This window comes from Pseudochaenichthys georgianus, chromosome 16, assembly GCF_902827115.2.
Source record: "Pseudochaenichthys georgianus chromosome 16, fPseGeo1.2, whole genome shotgun sequence".
In the NCBI taxonomy this organism is placed as follows: domain Eukaryota; kingdom Metazoa; phylum Chordata; class Actinopteri; order Perciformes; family Channichthyidae; genus Pseudochaenichthys; species Pseudochaenichthys georgianus.
Window position 1 is genome coordinate 7,532,124 of NC_047518.2, and position 18,076 is coordinate 7,550,199.

The 18,076-nt window shown below is 40.9% G+C and overlaps 1 protein-coding gene across 1 annotated transcript in view; it reads right to left on the reverse strand.

Moving 5' to 3' along the window:
* The window catches only part of ascc3 (activating signal cointegrator 1 complex subunit 3), a 204,200-nt gene that overhangs the window by 161,050 nt on the left and 25,074 nt on the right, over window positions 1–18,076 (reverse strand). The window contains exons 6-8 of the mRNA XM_034101747.2: window positions 14,053–14,251; window positions 13,317–13,452; window positions 12,535–12,660 (exon numbers count right to left, since the gene is read on the reverse strand). Of these exons, the coding sequence (XP_033957638.1) occupies window positions 12,535–12,660; window positions 13,317–13,452; window positions 14,053–14,251 (461 nt within the window). The remainder of the gene's footprint in view (window positions 1–12,534; window positions 12,661–13,316; window positions 13,453–14,052; window positions 14,252–18,076) is intronic.

The window sequence follows — 18,076 nt, forward strand, 5'->3', positions numbered from 1 at the left end:
TTATTATATTATATAGAGTCGTTATTCATTTGTTTTAAAGCTCAATAAATAACAAAGAAGACCTTTGACCGGCACTTTTATAATTTTGTCCGGAAGATTTAAACTTTAATACATGTTGACTGGCGAAAAACTCTGCCCGGTTCCCTCGGCCCCCACCACGGAGAATAAACAGAAGGGCAACCATGACAACCATGCTTCTTCGCTGCTTTTGTGGAGGAAGTTACAGCGCCACGTACAGGCTCCTGCATGTACTGCAGTTTCTCCAGCGGTTGGAGCTAAACGGAGCGGTCTCGTGTGGACAGACACTATCCGGATAACTATTGCGTGTGGACGGAAGCTTGTTCGCGATTGCGTTTGCGTTAATCCTATGCGTTTAGCCGTTTTCGTCCTCGTGTGGCCGCAGCCTTAGTTCCATGGTACTAAGTGATGTCACTAAGTGCTGGGCACTAAGTACGGCAAAGTACTTGGTGTAAAAGTGGCTTTTAATTCATTTTACAATAATATGACTGTCTGTTTCCATGGAGGAAAAACTCGACCTGATGAAAAGTCTCCAATATGATTTTGCTACTTGACAAAAGTGAAAAAGAAAAACTTTAATATGAATAAAATGTTCTATAATATCTTAATTTATATTGTATATAATGTTTAGTGTCTTTCTATAAAGTAAGTTTAATGAGAAAACAATTAATTCAATTAAGATTGGGCACCCGGACGTCTAATTTAAAGAGTGACGGCAGCAGAAAGCACACAGCTTGTTCAGTGATTGACAGATTAAAGGTAGATTCTCACCGTAAAGTACTTTTGAGAGTTCTGCCTCTCCATCAGAGAGGATTGTAAAGGTCCTGAACCCTGGAATCTTTCAAAGGAGACTCACAGATTCTGCTTAGCAAGTCTGAGCAAACACACAGAGCCATAGTTGTGTGCTGTGGGGGGAACCACATCAAAACTGGATTAGGAAATGCAATTAAGGTGGATTCATTATGGATGGGGGGCTGTTGAGTTCTGCATCATCTTCGCAGGCCTGTGCTTAAACACGGGCTGCTTCCTGCACAGGAAAGGACAGGGCAATCTGTGGACAGCCCGGAGAACAGAGGATGCTAAGTGAGGGGTTGTGATGACACACAGAAGCAGACACAAGCAGTCTGCACACCTGTAACCATGCTGACACAGACAGTAGTAGACATTACACCATCTTTCCGAGCTCCTAAGTGCACCTTTCCCATATGTTTGAGACATAGCTTTATCTAGCTCAACTACATACACAGGCCTTTATTAGAAACAGGCTCATACATCGATTACGCTCAATAGTTTCTGGACGTATTTTCATCAGAAAGCATTTAAAAATGGGATCTTGGATTTTTCGGTTGGTACATTTTGGACGTATAAAGAGAACTGGCAACAGCCCGTTAATTCCGATGACAGTTGGTCAGTGGTGCGTGAAGCACATGCATTTGGGTTTTCCTTAAGCCCCGCCTCCAATCTGCAGTGTCACAGCTGGTCTCGGCTCAGTCAAATTAATGGAGAGAGAAAATAACTTTGGATTCAGCTGTTAGCGCATTTAATTTTTGTTTAGACCCTAATCATAAATAAGGGCTATAAAAGTGTTTGTACTGGGTAGTTTTAGTTTTAAAAAGATAATCTGCCTATTAACAGAAGTCTCTTCCCAATGTATGTCAATAGAACAAATATTTTTGGGCCCAATGATGAATATTCTATATATTATTCAAGTAATAAGATAAGAAATCATTTTGCTTAATTAAAAAAAAATAATAATAATTGTACAGAAATACAAGTTTAACCCAACCACAGCTCAGGTTTAAAGGGATAGTGGAAATCCGCGAATTTTGGGTTTAACTTATGTATTTTTATTAAAAATAAGCATAATAAACCATTTTTTTTATTTCATGCGCCTAGTTTCATTTTATTTTCAATTTTACTGCTCCCGACCACGCCCTCTCAATGAAACGAAATACTTCGGGAATCATCGGGTGATGACGAAAACAAAGGAAGACGGGCACAAACATTGGACGAGGCACGAGTATTTTATTATGTTTTCTGGCTGATTTAATGCATCATTAGCCTGCCCTGTACCATTGTGTACAACGCCATTTATTGCCTGTCGATTAGGCGACCGGAGGCCTCGTCATCCGATAATCCGGTACACAGTGTCGAATGTGTACACCACAGTCATCATATAGACATGATAGACTAACAGTACTGTGAGTACAGCCTACACTTGACAGGCAGCCTGGCTAGCCTAGGATTAGGATCCTACTACGTCAAAAGACCGATTGGCTCTAGCTGTATATCATGCTAGTATACAATACATTTACATTTATTCATGTAATTAATGCCCATAAGGCTGTTACATATACAATAATAAATGTGACAAGATAATTTATGTGAACCTGACCCTGGTATGTTATGAAATGTACCCTACATGCAGTCATCCTCGGGCATAGCCATAGGCCTACAGTGCATGCATGCCAACTTTTGCAATATATAATATAGCGCCTAGCGTGAGCTATGCTTAGGGACCTACCAGTCAAGATTATTTGTGCGTAGGGGTGCATCATCTGGCGCCTGGTCCTGGTCATCCTCGCCATTGCCCATGCCGTGAACTAACTCCATCACCTCGGGCTCGAACAAATAAGGACGTAATGGTCCATCGTCTGGCTCAATATTCTCACCATCGTCGCTTACTGAACCGGATTCAGATTCAGTTCCTAAAACTACATTTTCGCAGGAAAGCCGAGAGGATGTTTCTGACTCGCTATCATCACTGGATACCTCGTACAATCCTTCTTCTTTGTCTGGTATATTTGCCCTTCCACGTTCATTCTGCATAGACGCCATGGTTTGTTATCGTTTCGTCTTCCTGAGTTTTCCTCACTTCCGGTTTGGCTGAATCGATCATTTCGTTTCTAAAAAAGTTCGGGGAAGCTGCAATAAAGTGCTTCTAACATGCGTAAGGCAATTATTATATTTTTTTAATCAGGTGTGATTGTTTTGGTACGTAATTATGCTTGTATATAAGTTAAAACGAAACTATTTGGGGTTCAATTTCCACTATCCCTTTAACGTCTGGTCTGCTGAAAGAGGATTTGTTCCACCCCTATTCAAACATTGGGGAAAGCAATACATACAGACATATATTTCAGTATTGCCTTGATTTTAAAAATAATTGTGTTCTGTAACTATATTTACCATATCTTATATCATGCTACCATTTTGTGTCTCATTGTTCCAGCTTGCTGTCGATGCATAGTCCAAATGTTTCCCTTGTCGTCTTGATACATTCAGGATAATATCATTTTTCCATTATTAAACACGCCTCACCATTCTATTACTCTTATACCCATGTTGCACAAAAATGAGTTCAGTTAGGGAAAGTTTAGTTCGCAGTAGGGCTGCAACAAACGACTAATTTGATAGTCGATTAATCTATCGATTAATGAAACGATTAATCGACTATTCGGACTATTATGCCTTGCACAATTTCTCAAACGCTTTTATTTAGCCATCAACTTTTAGATTTAGCTTGAGGTTGTTTTAGGCATGTGGAAACTAACAATGAAGACAATAAAGATGAATACTTGATTAAAAAATACATATTATTAAATTAACTAAACATATTGTTTACAAAATGAACATTGCTTTTCATTTAAATTAAATAAATAATATTTCACATCAAAAGAAACAACAGTGTTTTAGCAAATAATAAATAATGTGATAACAGAATTGTAAACAGAATAGCTGAAACTTTAACAAACTAACTAATTCAGTTTCCTCAAATCATTACCCCATGTTTATATAATGTAGTTAACTCCGTGTGTTGCTGCTAGCATACATAACACCTGACGTGGAAACGTTACTCGTGGACGGGGCTACAGAGCTGCTAGAAAGACAGTTGAACCCGATGCATTTCTCCGTCTGGATGTGGAGCACTTTTGCTAAATGTTTAGGCAAATTGCTCGTGTTACCGCCCTTACATGCTAAACACTTATTGCAACGAGCATCGAGATGGGTAAAGTTTAACCACACCTCGGAGCGGCGTTCTCTCCGCCATCTCCGCAGTGTGTTGCTGCATGTAGCAGCCGCGTGTGTGTAAACTGCCCCACCCCCTCCCACACAGACGGGGGAGAGAGATCTCGTCTGATCGAAAATACATCATAGACGCATTTGTTTGTCTTTTTACATATTATAAACGAGCTGGCCACAATAAGACTGCGATATAATGTTTTTGTATCAATAATACATGACATATATTTTTTAAATGTCTCCAGTACCGATAACGTTGTAGCTTAACGGCGTGTAAAACGCATGTGATGACGTCACCAACGAATCGACGACTGAATTAGTTGGCAACTAATTTTGTAATCGATTTTAATCGATTAAGTCGATTAGTTGTTGCACCCCTAGTTCGCAGTTGGTTTTACTTGGGTCACGACATCACCATTGACGCCCCGGCCACACCAGCATGAAAAGCCCTTATAATAACAACGTTGGCAGACTGCGTTGGAGCTGTGCTCATGCTGTTTTTAAAAACGTACAAATCCAGACTGAAATGCAAGCACGACTTCTCCAGTTTCTCTCCTTTAACACACATGTAGAATCTACTTTTCAGTTGGTTCAATTAGTAGTGAGTTACTGTCAGTGATACTTCATTTCAGCACACTTTTCATTCCAAAAGCTGTCCAGTCGCTCAAAGGGCTTCCTTTTCAGGGTTTTTAGTATAGAGCGTTTGGTTTTAATGACTGCAATTTAACACAGCCGGAGGAATGGCAAAGAAAGTTGAGGAAATTGATATTAGTTGGTGAATGAAAACATTATTTTTGTTGATAAGAGAGAAAGAAAACCATGCCATAGGAAAGACCAAAGTGTCGAACAGCTTAAAGACCAACTGTGGAGATTTGGAAGAGAAGAGTCATTCATTACTCGTGCTTTTCAACACACCCACGCCCACCATGGCTCTCATGTACAGTAGCAGCTTAAGTCCTTTAATCCTTCTGCCTCTACGGACTCTTTCCCTGTGGGAATGTGTCCTTTCCTAGAATGCTTTAGCAGCTTGTGTGGATCCCTATCAATTAGTAGTTCAGTAGTGTGTCCTTCAGTTGTGTCCATTCTGCTTTCGGCACGTCAGCAATGTAACAGTATCCAGTGTATGTGTCTGATCCATCAGCACTACTAAGTCTGGCACTTGCTCCTACTCACAACACACTAAGTAACATATTTATCCGGATAAATTAGGAAGGCTTTTACCACGGGACGCCTAGCTCCTGATTCATTAGTTAAAAAGCATCCTAATAAATGTCCCACTTTTAATGTTTCACAGAGCTATTAAAAGGCGTACCGAGGCAGGCACAGCCCTGCTCCCCTTTACAGCTTTCAATAAAGGACAATCAGCACTCAGTGTAAACGGGAAGAGGAGGGGGAGGGCGTCGGACTTGTTCAAAGCCTTCCTAATAGCACGTAAAGACTTATTAGGCATTGTGTGCTGGCGCTTTAGAAGAGCGAGGCACTTTGTTCCAGAGTTGCCCAGGCTTAAGTTAATGAATACAGCCGCTGCTTGACTGAGGCTAATTCACATCGCTCAGCTGAAGAGGGTCCATATCAATCTATATCGGTTACACAGGGACTTGCAAAGATGAAGGGAAACTGCTAGCGAGCTAGGGAGAAACTGAGAGCTAAAAAAGAGATAAGCCTTTTCAGAGGGCGAGAGAATACAGAGATGGAGCCGCAGAGAATGTACTTCATCTCCTTTTCAGATTGTTTGAGTTTCAGTCTTTGCAGAGAAGCTCGGACAGGGATTCAGTCATTTCTGATAACAGCACAACACGGTTAACTGATACATATCTACAGCAAAATCAATCGTACAGCTTTCTGTGATATTTATCATTTCCTTTTCAGGAGCTCCTCGGAGACGGACCCTGAATCAATCTTAGATATTCTTTAAAAAAAAAGACCAAGCAAAACCGAAACTGATTTATTTATATTGATCCAAAAGATTGCCCCGATTCCTCAACTGTACTGTGACCCAGGGTTGCAACACTCCTCATTCGAACAGAGAGCGACCTTAAGATTGTACCTAATGTGCAGAGCCAATGCAATTGTAAGTGGAAGACATTGTCTTTGTCCCACTGTCCTCGGGCAAGACACTTCACCTGAACTTGCTCCTGTGGGTATTGTCCACAGTGGTGACCATTGCATGTATGATATGTGTAATGTGTATTTGTAAAGCGCTTTGAGCATCTGGAAAAGCGCTATAATAAATGTAAGGAATTATTATTATTATTAGTATACTGTATAATAATATGGTGCCGTTTTACAGCTCCAATGTGCTCTACCTAGAGTTTCTTCGGTCTGTAGTGGTAATGATGAATATCGAGGAATGTCGGCGCAGTGTCTTGACAACCCTTTCTCTGCTTGAGCTGCAAGTACAAGAATGTATTTTACTGTGGATGACATGTACATACATGGAGGACCTGAAAGCAAAAGCCTGGAACACGGTTCAGGTACCTGAGTCTGAATCAAAGTGAACCCACTCAGGGTAGCGGCCAGGCCTGGTGGGTGAGGTGGGCTGAGAGAGTCCTAGCAGAGTGACGCCTTCACCAAGACACCGACTGCTGTCTGTTTCTCTGGCTGTTTAGGGAGCGCTCGCTTTGATATGCAACAGCGTTTTTTGTGGGACCCGGCCCAATTAAACTCGTGGTTTTGATAGGCAGCGAGTGTGTGTGACGTAGCCTGTTGGGGATTTATGTTACTGTCCGTCTGTGTGAGGGAGATGGGAGAAAGTGAGAGGAGGAAAAAGCCGAAGCAAGTGTTACGACGGCGATTTAACCTTCCCGTTGTCCTCGGACACTATTTCACCGGTTCCCCAATGCTTTTAAGTCGGGATAAAGGTTTATTTTATATTAGTGCCAGAAAAATAACATGTGTGCTTGTCTACAACGTTTTTCCACGAGAAAACAATTATGATCACTTTCATTAGGTTTTGGGTTTTATTCAAATCTGGGGACAATTTTGTAAAAACATTCAGCGGTTTTTCCTTTTTTAACTCAGACATTAGGTTTGATTTTGTGTAAATGAGGTCTATGGACCATGTATTTCAAAGAGAAGAGTAACACTTGCATCCCTTTTAAAAGTTGCCTTTAAATGGGTAACATAGATTCGGCTGATTATTTATACTAAATGGTTTTACAGACCAGGACGAGAAAAGTCGATAGAAAAGGGTAAAAAAGAAACTAGGACACAATTTGTAGGCCACGACCTACATCCTACTGAATGAGCCGTGAGTGGAGCCTTCACACTGACACAGGTGGTGGAACACATTACCTATGTTAACTTACACCAGGTTCACATAGTGTTGGGTGATTGGGTGACATTTTCCTACTGAAATCACTGCTTTGAGAACAATTCTGACTTATATAGTTATCCTCATTAAAAAGCTTAAAAGAGACATAGTAGTTAGTATCTCTCTCTGCTTTTATATTTTCTTGCCTTTTCAAAACCCCCAATAAATGCGGGTTGATTCGGAGTTTTTGTCCCAGTGCTCCTTCGAGTCGATATCAGAAATGGGTATTAATTGAGTAGTAGGTTTAAAGATAGGAATGTAGTCCCAACTAGTTTAAAGCACCTCTCACAAAGGATTTCCTTCACATTCCGTGACTCACAAATTCACCAGACTCCTGCTGCAGTCAGATAACACGGGTAATACCGACAGAGTCAAACATATGCCAGCTATCTTTTTCTTGATAAGCCTCAACAAAGTGGTCAACGTGAAGACAGCAAAGCACTACATTTAAAACAATGACATTTTGTACATTTCCATCCAATATGGAACTCACATGCGTTGGTTTTCTTTATTTTATATCCACAATAACTAACCCTATTCCAAATCATTTATACAAGCTGCTTAATAGAGTGTGGTCGGAGTGATTCCCTGGAAGCTCCACTTTCATTTACAGTGTCTTTAACTGTACCAGCCAACGTTGTAGGCACTAGGATCTAAATCAAAAAGAAGGCAGCAATGATTTAGAACACTGCTATATACAATAAATGCTATTTGACTGTCCAGCACACGTCTCTGTGGACATGATCAATGCAAAGATTCATGGTGAATTCCTCAGAGATCCCTCTGATGAGGATTGAAATTGACAGCCATTTAAGAGACCTCTGCAAAGTGCACACACACACACACACACACACACACACACACACACACACACACACACACACACACACACACACACACACACACACACACACACACACACACACACACACACACACACACACACACACACACACACACACACACACACACACACACACACACACACACACACACACACACACACACACACACACACACACACACACACACACACACACACACACACACACACACACACACACACACACACACACAGAGCTAGATCTTGTTTATTATCACGCCCATTAGTGAGTGACGGGAAGGCTAAGAGAGGGGAGCGGTTACACTAGCCTCCTGCGCTGTGACTAAATACTTGTGAGGTTTAGGGATACTGTGCACGAGGGCCTTCATCATCAACAGGCCCGTCCAGAGCAGAAGGGCTGACCTTTAACACGGCTGCATCTTCACCAGTGCTGCAGCAATGATTGATTACAGAGTCCTCCTCAGCGGGCAGGATGGGAGCAGAGCCTCTCAGAGACACTGATGTGTGTGGAGTATCCTCCTCTTCCCCTCGGGATGGAGCGGACGCAGATCCTGCTTTTCCAGCCTACTGCCCCCTAATTCGGCCCAGTGGGTGCTGTGTAAAGGCTGCGCAGAACGTATGCACCAATAGGAGTGTGGCTTTGTCAGTCAAGGTGTCAGTCAGACTGACGGCCCATTGTGTGGGCTGACAGCCGTCTGAGAGCTATAGCACTTCCATTAAGAAGGAACATCACTCACTGGCCATAACAGCCACGGCCCTCTCTGCTCACTGGCATGCAGGATAACAGGGACCAACATATACTCGGGCTAACAGCAAACTCTCCATCAGCTCAGCAGACATGTCAGAAAGTCCTATTGTTCATGCAGATGTCCCTCAACATGCTGATGTGTTGATATGCAGAGCTGGGAAAGTACTGCTTTCATAGGACTGGGTTCCCATAGTTTTCTGTGAAAGCTAAAGCCTCGAAACTGCATATCAAATCGCATGTTGACATTCTAGGGGATTCTTTTCTGTACTGGAGTGTGAGGGAGAGAAACTCCCTCTGGATGGAACACAGAGGTGTTAGCCTTTACAGACCGTTAACACGCACAAACACCTATAGAACCAGCGGCGTGCAGTCAGGGGAGGCAGAGCCTCACCTGTCATACTCCAATGTAACGGAAAAACAACTAAAGAAAAACTAAATAGTAATAATAATAAAATGTCTCCACTGATCTGTGTTGTAAATGTGATTTATGTTTGATTCCAATCGCTTTTTATAGTCAAAATCAGTACATTTGCCGAGATCCGCTACAACTACGGGTAGCGATGAGAAGTGAGGCAGGGACGAGCTCTGCCTCTCGTAAGCCCACAGTAACTTGCTGGAGCGCGGGCACTTATTTTGTGAGCGTACTCAAGCCAGTTACTGTGGGGTGAGGTGAGGCACAGATGAGCTCTGCCTCACCTCAGAATGCGTCACCCCACAGAAACTGTCTGGAAAGCGGGCCCTAAGCGCATGCCTGCACCATCTCACTGTATGTCACCAATGTAATGTTTGTAGATCCCTTTATTACATTTATCCTCGCCATCCATAGTCTCTAAATAACTTATTTCACGTATGATATTTAGGCTCGCTGGTCTCATCATACAACGGCAATGAAAAAAGCACCAGGGGAGGCAGCCATAACCTCTGCCGCACTGAAGGGGGCGCAAGTGAGCCCACAGGTTCTTGTTGCTACTGTTATTCGACGCAGAGACGGTAGACGCAAACAACAAACTAGACTTTTGAAACTACAGGAAGATAAGGAGGACTTTTACAAAAAAGTAATAGAGATTGTTGTCCAGAAGGATAGCATGGACTTCATCTTCAAGTCAAGGTAAGACCCCAATTGTAATGAAAATGGGATCTTACTAAGAAAGAACAATCCAATATTTAGATTTTGGGTATCCTTTTGTTGAACGGTCTGTTTAAAATGAATCGAAGCATCAGACTAAAAAAGCTTTTGAAAATAACCGAATATTTCGATTAAGGTCAAAATATAATATTTGTGAATCTGACTGTGAAAGAGTCCGTGCCTCAGCAGCCATGAACCTCACCGCACGTCACTGGATATAACACACCCTTAACCCTAGAAAGCATCATTTGGCCTTTGCATAACTTATCCCGAAAATGCTTCTGATGTTCACATATTGACATTTGTGTTTTCAAGCTTATGCAAACCATATGCAAAAACATTTATTTAAATTATAGTAAATATGTACCCCCTTTTTAAGAGTTTATATTTTAATAATTGTATTTACTCAATTTCTTGTGTTATAGCTGCACTAATGTGGCAAACTGAGACTCCAAAACATTCGTACAGAACTCAACAGGTGCCTGAATGGAAATAATTATAATAATGTGTGCACACAAAATGCTACTTATTATATTGGTGTATTAAATCCCATGGTGAATCCGTTTGGGTTAAGCTTTTATCATTTGTATTCAAGTTTCTAAATAACTTGAACTCAAAGTAAGATCGTAGTAATCAGCAGCGAACCGCTTCAACACGTGTATTTCGGTTTATTTTACATTACATTGCATTTAGCTGACGCTTTTATCCAAAGCGACTTACAATAAGTGCATTCGACCAGGAAGACACAACCTTGAAGAAAACAGAATCATATAAGTACATCAGGTTTCATAGAGCCAAGCATTTCAAGTGCTACTCAACTGGCTTTAGATAAGCCAGTCCTTTATTAGTATATAAGTGCTCTGTTAGCAGTTCTTTGTTAGTAATTCTATCGCTCGAGGTGGCGTCGAAAGAGATGAGTTTTCAGTCTGCGCCGGAAGATGTGTAAGCTTTCTGCTGTCCTGATGTCAATGGGGAGCTCATTCCACCATTTTGGAGCAAGGATAGCAAACCCACGTGTTTTTGCTGATGGGAACTTGGGTCCCCCTCGCAGCGAGGGTGCAGCGAGTCGTTTGGCTGATGCAGAGCGTAGTGCACGCGCTGGGGTGTACGGTTTAACCATGTCCTGGATGTAGGAAGGGCCAGATCCATTCGCAGCATGGTACGCAAGTACCAGTGTCTTGAAGTGGATTCTAGCAGTTACCGGAAGCCAGTGAAGGTGTAGATATTCACGGCATTCATGTTGTTATTCCACACTCTACAGTATTATTGTTTAATTTGTTCATGTATACAACCCAATTTGTGTTCTTTGATATTAACAAGATATTGCATTGTGTTTGTTACTTTCGTTGCAGTTGTATATGTCTTAAGTGTAATTTGGCTTGGCTTCCTATTTTTTATGGACATGCTTTTATTTTGAAGGAGAATTAGCGCTGTTGACAGGAAGTTGTTGTTGCTAAGGAAACAACGTGGCGGAGAATAACGGAGAAAAGTCATATCTACATATAAAGACGGAGAAAGTAAAGGATAACGTTTATGGTTAAGTGTTAGCACCCCCGAAGAGGCACAAGCTCTTACGTTGATATGGGAGATTTCAATAAATTCAATCAGAAACGAAAAAAGAAAAAAAACGAATATCTGAATAACGAAATTGAGTACAGGGTACAGCCCTAGTGTGGTTATGAGTTTATTAACCATGAAAAGAATATTCCATATGAAATATGGATGGTAAAGCCTATTTGTGTATGCTACTGTTAGAAGTACTGAGTATTTTCTTCATTGCAAAGTGAACATAATGGTTGCAAGTGAAAAACAAATAAAAAGTGTTCAGCCTAACACTAATAGTGTTAACATGCACACACACACAAAGCGTAATCTGATAAAGGCTTTTGATTTAAATGGAGACCAGTTAGTTAATGGCATAGAAAGGAGTCTAATTGTTTAAGTGGGATGTAAAAACTAAACGTCAATTTTTATCAAACTATTCTCATTCAGAGTTTTGGGGTGGCAGTAGCCCAGTCTGTAGGCCTTGGGACTTGGCTTGAGAACCGGAGGCTTGCCGGTGTAAGTCCCTGACGAGGCCACAGTATACACGTATATGTGGGTGACAGATACAGAGGGGTTCATTGGAATCCTCCGTTTCCTGAGTATGTGTGTGCAGCTTCCAGGACCACACAAAGCTGTCTAAACCTAGTGCACACACACACACACACACACACACACACACACACACACACACACACACACACACACACACACACACACACACACACACACACACACCCACACACACACCCACACACACACACACACACACACACACACACACACACACACACACACACACACACACACACACACACACACACACACACACACACACACACACACACACACACACACACACACACACACACACACACACACACACACACACACACACACACACACACACACACTCCTACCTCATCCAGTTCAGCGATGAAGACGGGCTTCTCTTCAAAGCCGATGGGCATGGGATCGTTGGGTGGGATTTCCACCTCTTCATACATCTTAGTGTTGTCTCTGCGGATTCCCTCAGGAAGCATCATCTGAACGTCACAAACACAAGAGAAACTCACAAATAATTTAACTGGATGCTATACCACCCTCAGAGTAGGACATTCAAAGTGTTAGAATTCAGCCATCGTCTCATATACATGTATGTGTATTCCCCATATCGTTATTATGGCCAGGTACATTTACACATACACGGAATTTGCTTTGGTGTCTGGTGGCGCAAACATAACAAATCTAAGAAATAAGTCGAAAGAGTAGTTAATATAACGTTAATAAAAAGAAACTATTTAGTATTAAAAAAGAATAAAGACAAGTATTTACACAACATGTACTGTATATTTAAATATACATAAGAACCTAAAAAACTAAAAAACCTAGGACAATGAATTTAAGACAATATATGACAAAATACAGTGTGTTACATTTTAAAGTGGAGGGCTGTGAAGACATGTGTGCAGAAATGTGCAAAATGTATTCAGATTTAATATATTATATTACATATAATATACACACATATATTATTATATGAATCAGTACTTATTTCTAACATTTGTCTAAGGACTGCATCCAAAAGGCAAATCACATAAAACACAACACCATGAATGGACATATTGAATTAAGATCTTAGTGTGTAAGCAGACTGAAACGTGGAGACTTCAGTGAAACTTCAAAGCACTTCGAGGCTCACCTTGGCTCCACCAACGAACGCAGGCGTCTTTGCGGCCTCTGCGTGGCAGTCATAGACGTTGGGATATCGGATGCGTTCGTACACCCTCTCTCTGCTCAGTATAGGATCCCGCCGTGCCGTCAGCAGCGCCTGCTCCCTGTGTCCGCACACAAGACATATGGACCATAAAAAGAAAAGACAAGAAAGTCTCTGTAAATTAAAGCTGGGGTAAGGAATTTAAGAGGAAGAGAATGACATTTCCAAAGTCTCTCAAAGTGAAGGAAGAAAGGAATAATCAGAAATGTCCTTTCACTAAAACATCTGCAGCCACACCGTGGCTCACATGCCTCCTCCACACTTTAGCTTGAGAGCGAGTCGTGCAGTGAGTGATTAAAATGGAGAGGCACAGATGTGTGGCATTATGTCCTAAAGTGGCTTACCTCTCTGCTAATCTTTTCCTTCAGACTGGGCTGGATTTGGTCATGCTAACATTTTTAATTAAACAGATCGCTGCCCTTTTTTTTCATCCCCTGAAATTAAACGTCCAAAAAAACAGTATTCTACCAAAGAGGAAAAAATATCTGACACGCTGCAGTATGGCTGTGCCTTTTTTTAATTATTTTGTAAAGCTCAAGCCTAGAAGTCATGAAAAATGCAGAAGCTTGTCGGTGTTGGTGTGGAGCACACGTGGAGGCGGACAGAGAACAAAGACAAATGAGGGAAGAGGACCAAGAGGAGGTTTGGAGAGATGGTGTACCGCTGAGTTCTCATCTCTCGGGGGTCAAAGGTCAGGGCAGCATCTGAGGATTCGCCTTCTTCTCCTCCTTTTCCTCTCTTCCTCTCTCTCTTCTCCTCTCTGCGGTACAACTTCATCATCTGTCTCTCCTGCTCTGACTGGATGGTCACCTGGCACGCAAAGGTGGGCTTGGCTTCTCCAATGGCTAACCGGCTCACATCTGGAGGAAAGGCATAGAAAATATAAGGCAACATGTTAGTACCTCATATATGTGGATTAGGGGTTTAAAGGTTATTGCATTCGCCACAACCCATTAACCAGGACATTCAGTTCAGTTCAAGACTCTCTCCACTTCGCTGTGAAACAATAACGACTTCCAAATTAGCCTAACACACTATAGTTATGTCCATGTCTTAGTGAGTATAGAACGTTAAAGGTGTGGCGTTTTCTTCACTTTTGTTATTGCGGAATTTCCAATAACAGAATGAACATAATACGTACTGCGATGCGATCCTTTCAGCTGCACCACAGAATAACACATGTGTCACTAGAAACACTTTAAACAGAACTTTACAGGTGGTTTAATGAAATACACTAATTATTATTTAACAACTGACCTTTCCACAGATGTTATAGTCTCAATATGATTCTATCAGTTTGTTGTGTTACCTTCTTCAAAACATGTTCAAATGACAATACTGTAACCTCATTGTCTTTGTGTGTGGGGGAGAAAGCCCCTCTGGAGGAACACGGGGACTTTTGCCTTTGCAGACCATTTAAATGCACACCGACAGAACTCGCTGCAGGAGAGGGAGAACCCCAACACGCAGAATTGGGCAATGTTTGAAGAGCGTCAATTCGTTTCAGGGCAAGTTATTCATTTCTATTAGTGAGATCTATACTTTATATATATAGATTTTATATAGATAATATCTTATATTTTAATTGTTTTCAGACTCTAATGCTCACAGCCTTAAAGAGTATTTATAGCTGGATGCAGGTCAGCAAAGTCAATAAAGAACAGCCTCATATGTCAGCATAGGGCTGCTCAATTCATCATATTTTAATCACAATTACGATTATGAAAACAACATAATCGAAATAAACCGATTATTATTTTTTATTGGTTTTTCAGTTGAATTATAAAACATCAACAGTTTTTTTCAATAAATGGATGTTTTCAAAGTATATGGATGGATCATTTCTAACAATCGTGATATCAATTATCGACCCAAATAATGGATATTATGACTTTGGCCATAATCGAGCAGCCCTATTTCAGCAGCAGTCTTGATGGGCCGTTGATACGAGAAGCGAGTGCACGTGGCTCTGCATGGGTTAACGTTCCCCATTGCAGCCTCCCTGTTTGGGGCACAACAGCTCAATAAGCGGCAGAATTGCTCTTGAAAACAGATGAGATCTGAAGATTGCAGCGCGGCCCGGGCTGATTGACTGAATGATTTCTTCTTTATCTCGTCTCAGGGCTCTACCTGCCGCACAGCCCCCCCCCGTTGTAGCGGCTCCCCTCTTCCTGTCACTCCACCCTCCCTGCCATTACCGTTCCAACTCCCCTTCCCCTTAACTCTGTCACCCTCTATGCACCAATTCCTCTGTCTCAACCATTCCCCATCCTTTCCTCTCCTCCCTCTCTCTGGGAGCCTTGCTTTGTGTCTCCGGCAGTGATTGCCTCCAAATCTCCAGGATTCTCATTTCCACAAGCGATCATGGTGCCATAATCATTGCGAGGAGCTTCGCCAAAATAGATTTGGTTTGCTTACAAGCTGCTTTCAAGGTGCTTTCACACATTTCTTCATGTTTTTCACACCTTTTACACAGATATAGGATTTACGAGGGCAGTCTTTTTAGATTCAACATCAAGTAGTGACTTCATTAACACTGTATTAAACAAAAACCACAAGACCCTCCATGTTATCATTTACCATGAATAAGAGTCGAAATCTTTCATCTTGTAATTTATTTTTGTCGCTGCTTTTAATTGAACTATTCATATCTTAGACTGCACTGTAACTTTTATCCATGTATTTTTTCTTAATGTCTTTCATTTTTCTTTTAAATGTTTCTTTTATTATCTTTTACTGTTTTTAAATGCCTTTGTCTGAATGTCTTTCATTTTTGTAAAGCACCTTGAATTGCCTGGTTCTGAAAGGTGCTATATAAATAAACTTGCCTTGCCTTGCAGATACAATGTATCGTGGTATGACTTTCAAAAAGGAGATACAAATCAAAACTGTTTCAATGCTATACAACACACTTGTGTATAAAATATATACACATATAATGTATTGCATGTGTTTTTCATTACTTAAACCTCTTATATAATGTCTTATGTTTTTATGTACAGGTAAGCATTTCAATTTGAACCTGCAGTGGTAGTTAATCTGTAAGTAAAAGTTTCTAATTTTGATTATAAATCCTCTTTTAGAAAGAAGAGAAAATCAATAAATGTTGATCAATACATAAGAAAATGGAATGAGAATAAATAACTAACCTGAATGGTACAGAGCCTCTCGTTATTTAACCTTACAGATATGGTTATAGGAAAAGGCAATATTGCTGTAATCAGCATCACTATATTTACGGTTGGCAGATGTAGTATATAGGTAGTAAATAATATATTGTGTATTCCCCCGTAAAACAGATCTGTTCCAAAATGTAAAAGGTTCTGCAAGGGAATTCCCTTTAACAAGTTTCATGAACAAGGAGCCAGTATTGTTTTTATAGTTTTATATCAGGGGTTCTCAAAGTTTTGATGAGTGAGGGCCAATTTAGGTACCCAATATTGGATTGAGGGCCGCCCAAGAAAAAACGGAACACAAAATAATTCCAAAACAAATCCTTTCTTTATTGTACTAACCAATTACCGCAACTCGCGAGATGCCTAGTTGCCATGCAACCAGTAGTCTAGCAAACTTTCCACAAGCTGTCATTCATAATTTAGGAATGACAACCCAGGGGGCACAGTTTTACCATTCTTAAATTCCATTCTAATTCTTACTAGGTACAACCATGGAGGATTAAAATATAACGTATGCATTTCAGCGTGTAACATTAACTGTCACGGGCCGCCAGAAACATTTCCGAGGGCCGCCATTGGCCCACGGGCCGCACTTTGAGAACCCCTGTTTTATATGAATACATGTCCTATATCTTTTATTGAGTTGTGTTTAGTAATGATGTGCATCTGTATCTTCACTTCAGCACGTACAGCTTTGTGTACTACGAAACCACTGCTCAGATTTCAAGAACTGTAAGGATTTGGAAACACCAGAATGTGACGACACGGCTGCAGAGAGCAAAACAGGATGATTATATAACCTACGTCAATTATTTAGGGGACTTACCGTCCAAAGAACAAATTGGGAGTCAATAAATGAATAAAGTGAGGTTATGTAACTATGAAGAGATTGTATTGGATGACTGTGGTTTTCTTCCCGGTAAACTCAAAATCACTCAAATTAAAAACCAACATGGTCTTCTACAAATACCAGACCATAGAATGCCGTAATTGACCAAATAGAATTCAACAAAGCTGTGTAAAAATAGTGGAAATATATATTTGGATGTCAGATATTGGCTGGCAGTCTAATCCCATGGTTTCATTGAAGAATAATCCATATATATGCACATTTTGCCTATCATTTCAATATAACAATTCATTCAAAGACAGCTTAACTGCTCCAGTGCTAATGATATTTCTGGCATCACAAAGTCATCCAATCCCCCTATAATTCTGTCTGCTCATAGTATGGTTTTATCATTTCAACAGCTCTCACCAACACATAAGCCCTATAATTGTGAATAACGTGTTTGAAGTCATGACGGACCAAATCAATTGCCTTGTTGTTAAACTTGCTTGGCAGTAAGAATGATGCAATGCTCCCAGCATCCTCTGAGTTCTTCTTCTCTGTTCGTTGTCACACAACTTGAGCGGCAGAGAAAAGCCTCTGTTCTGATCATGGCCTGAGGGAATTGTCTAAAATGCTCAGCAGAGAGGCACTGGCATTATCTCAGTTTTAAATGTATG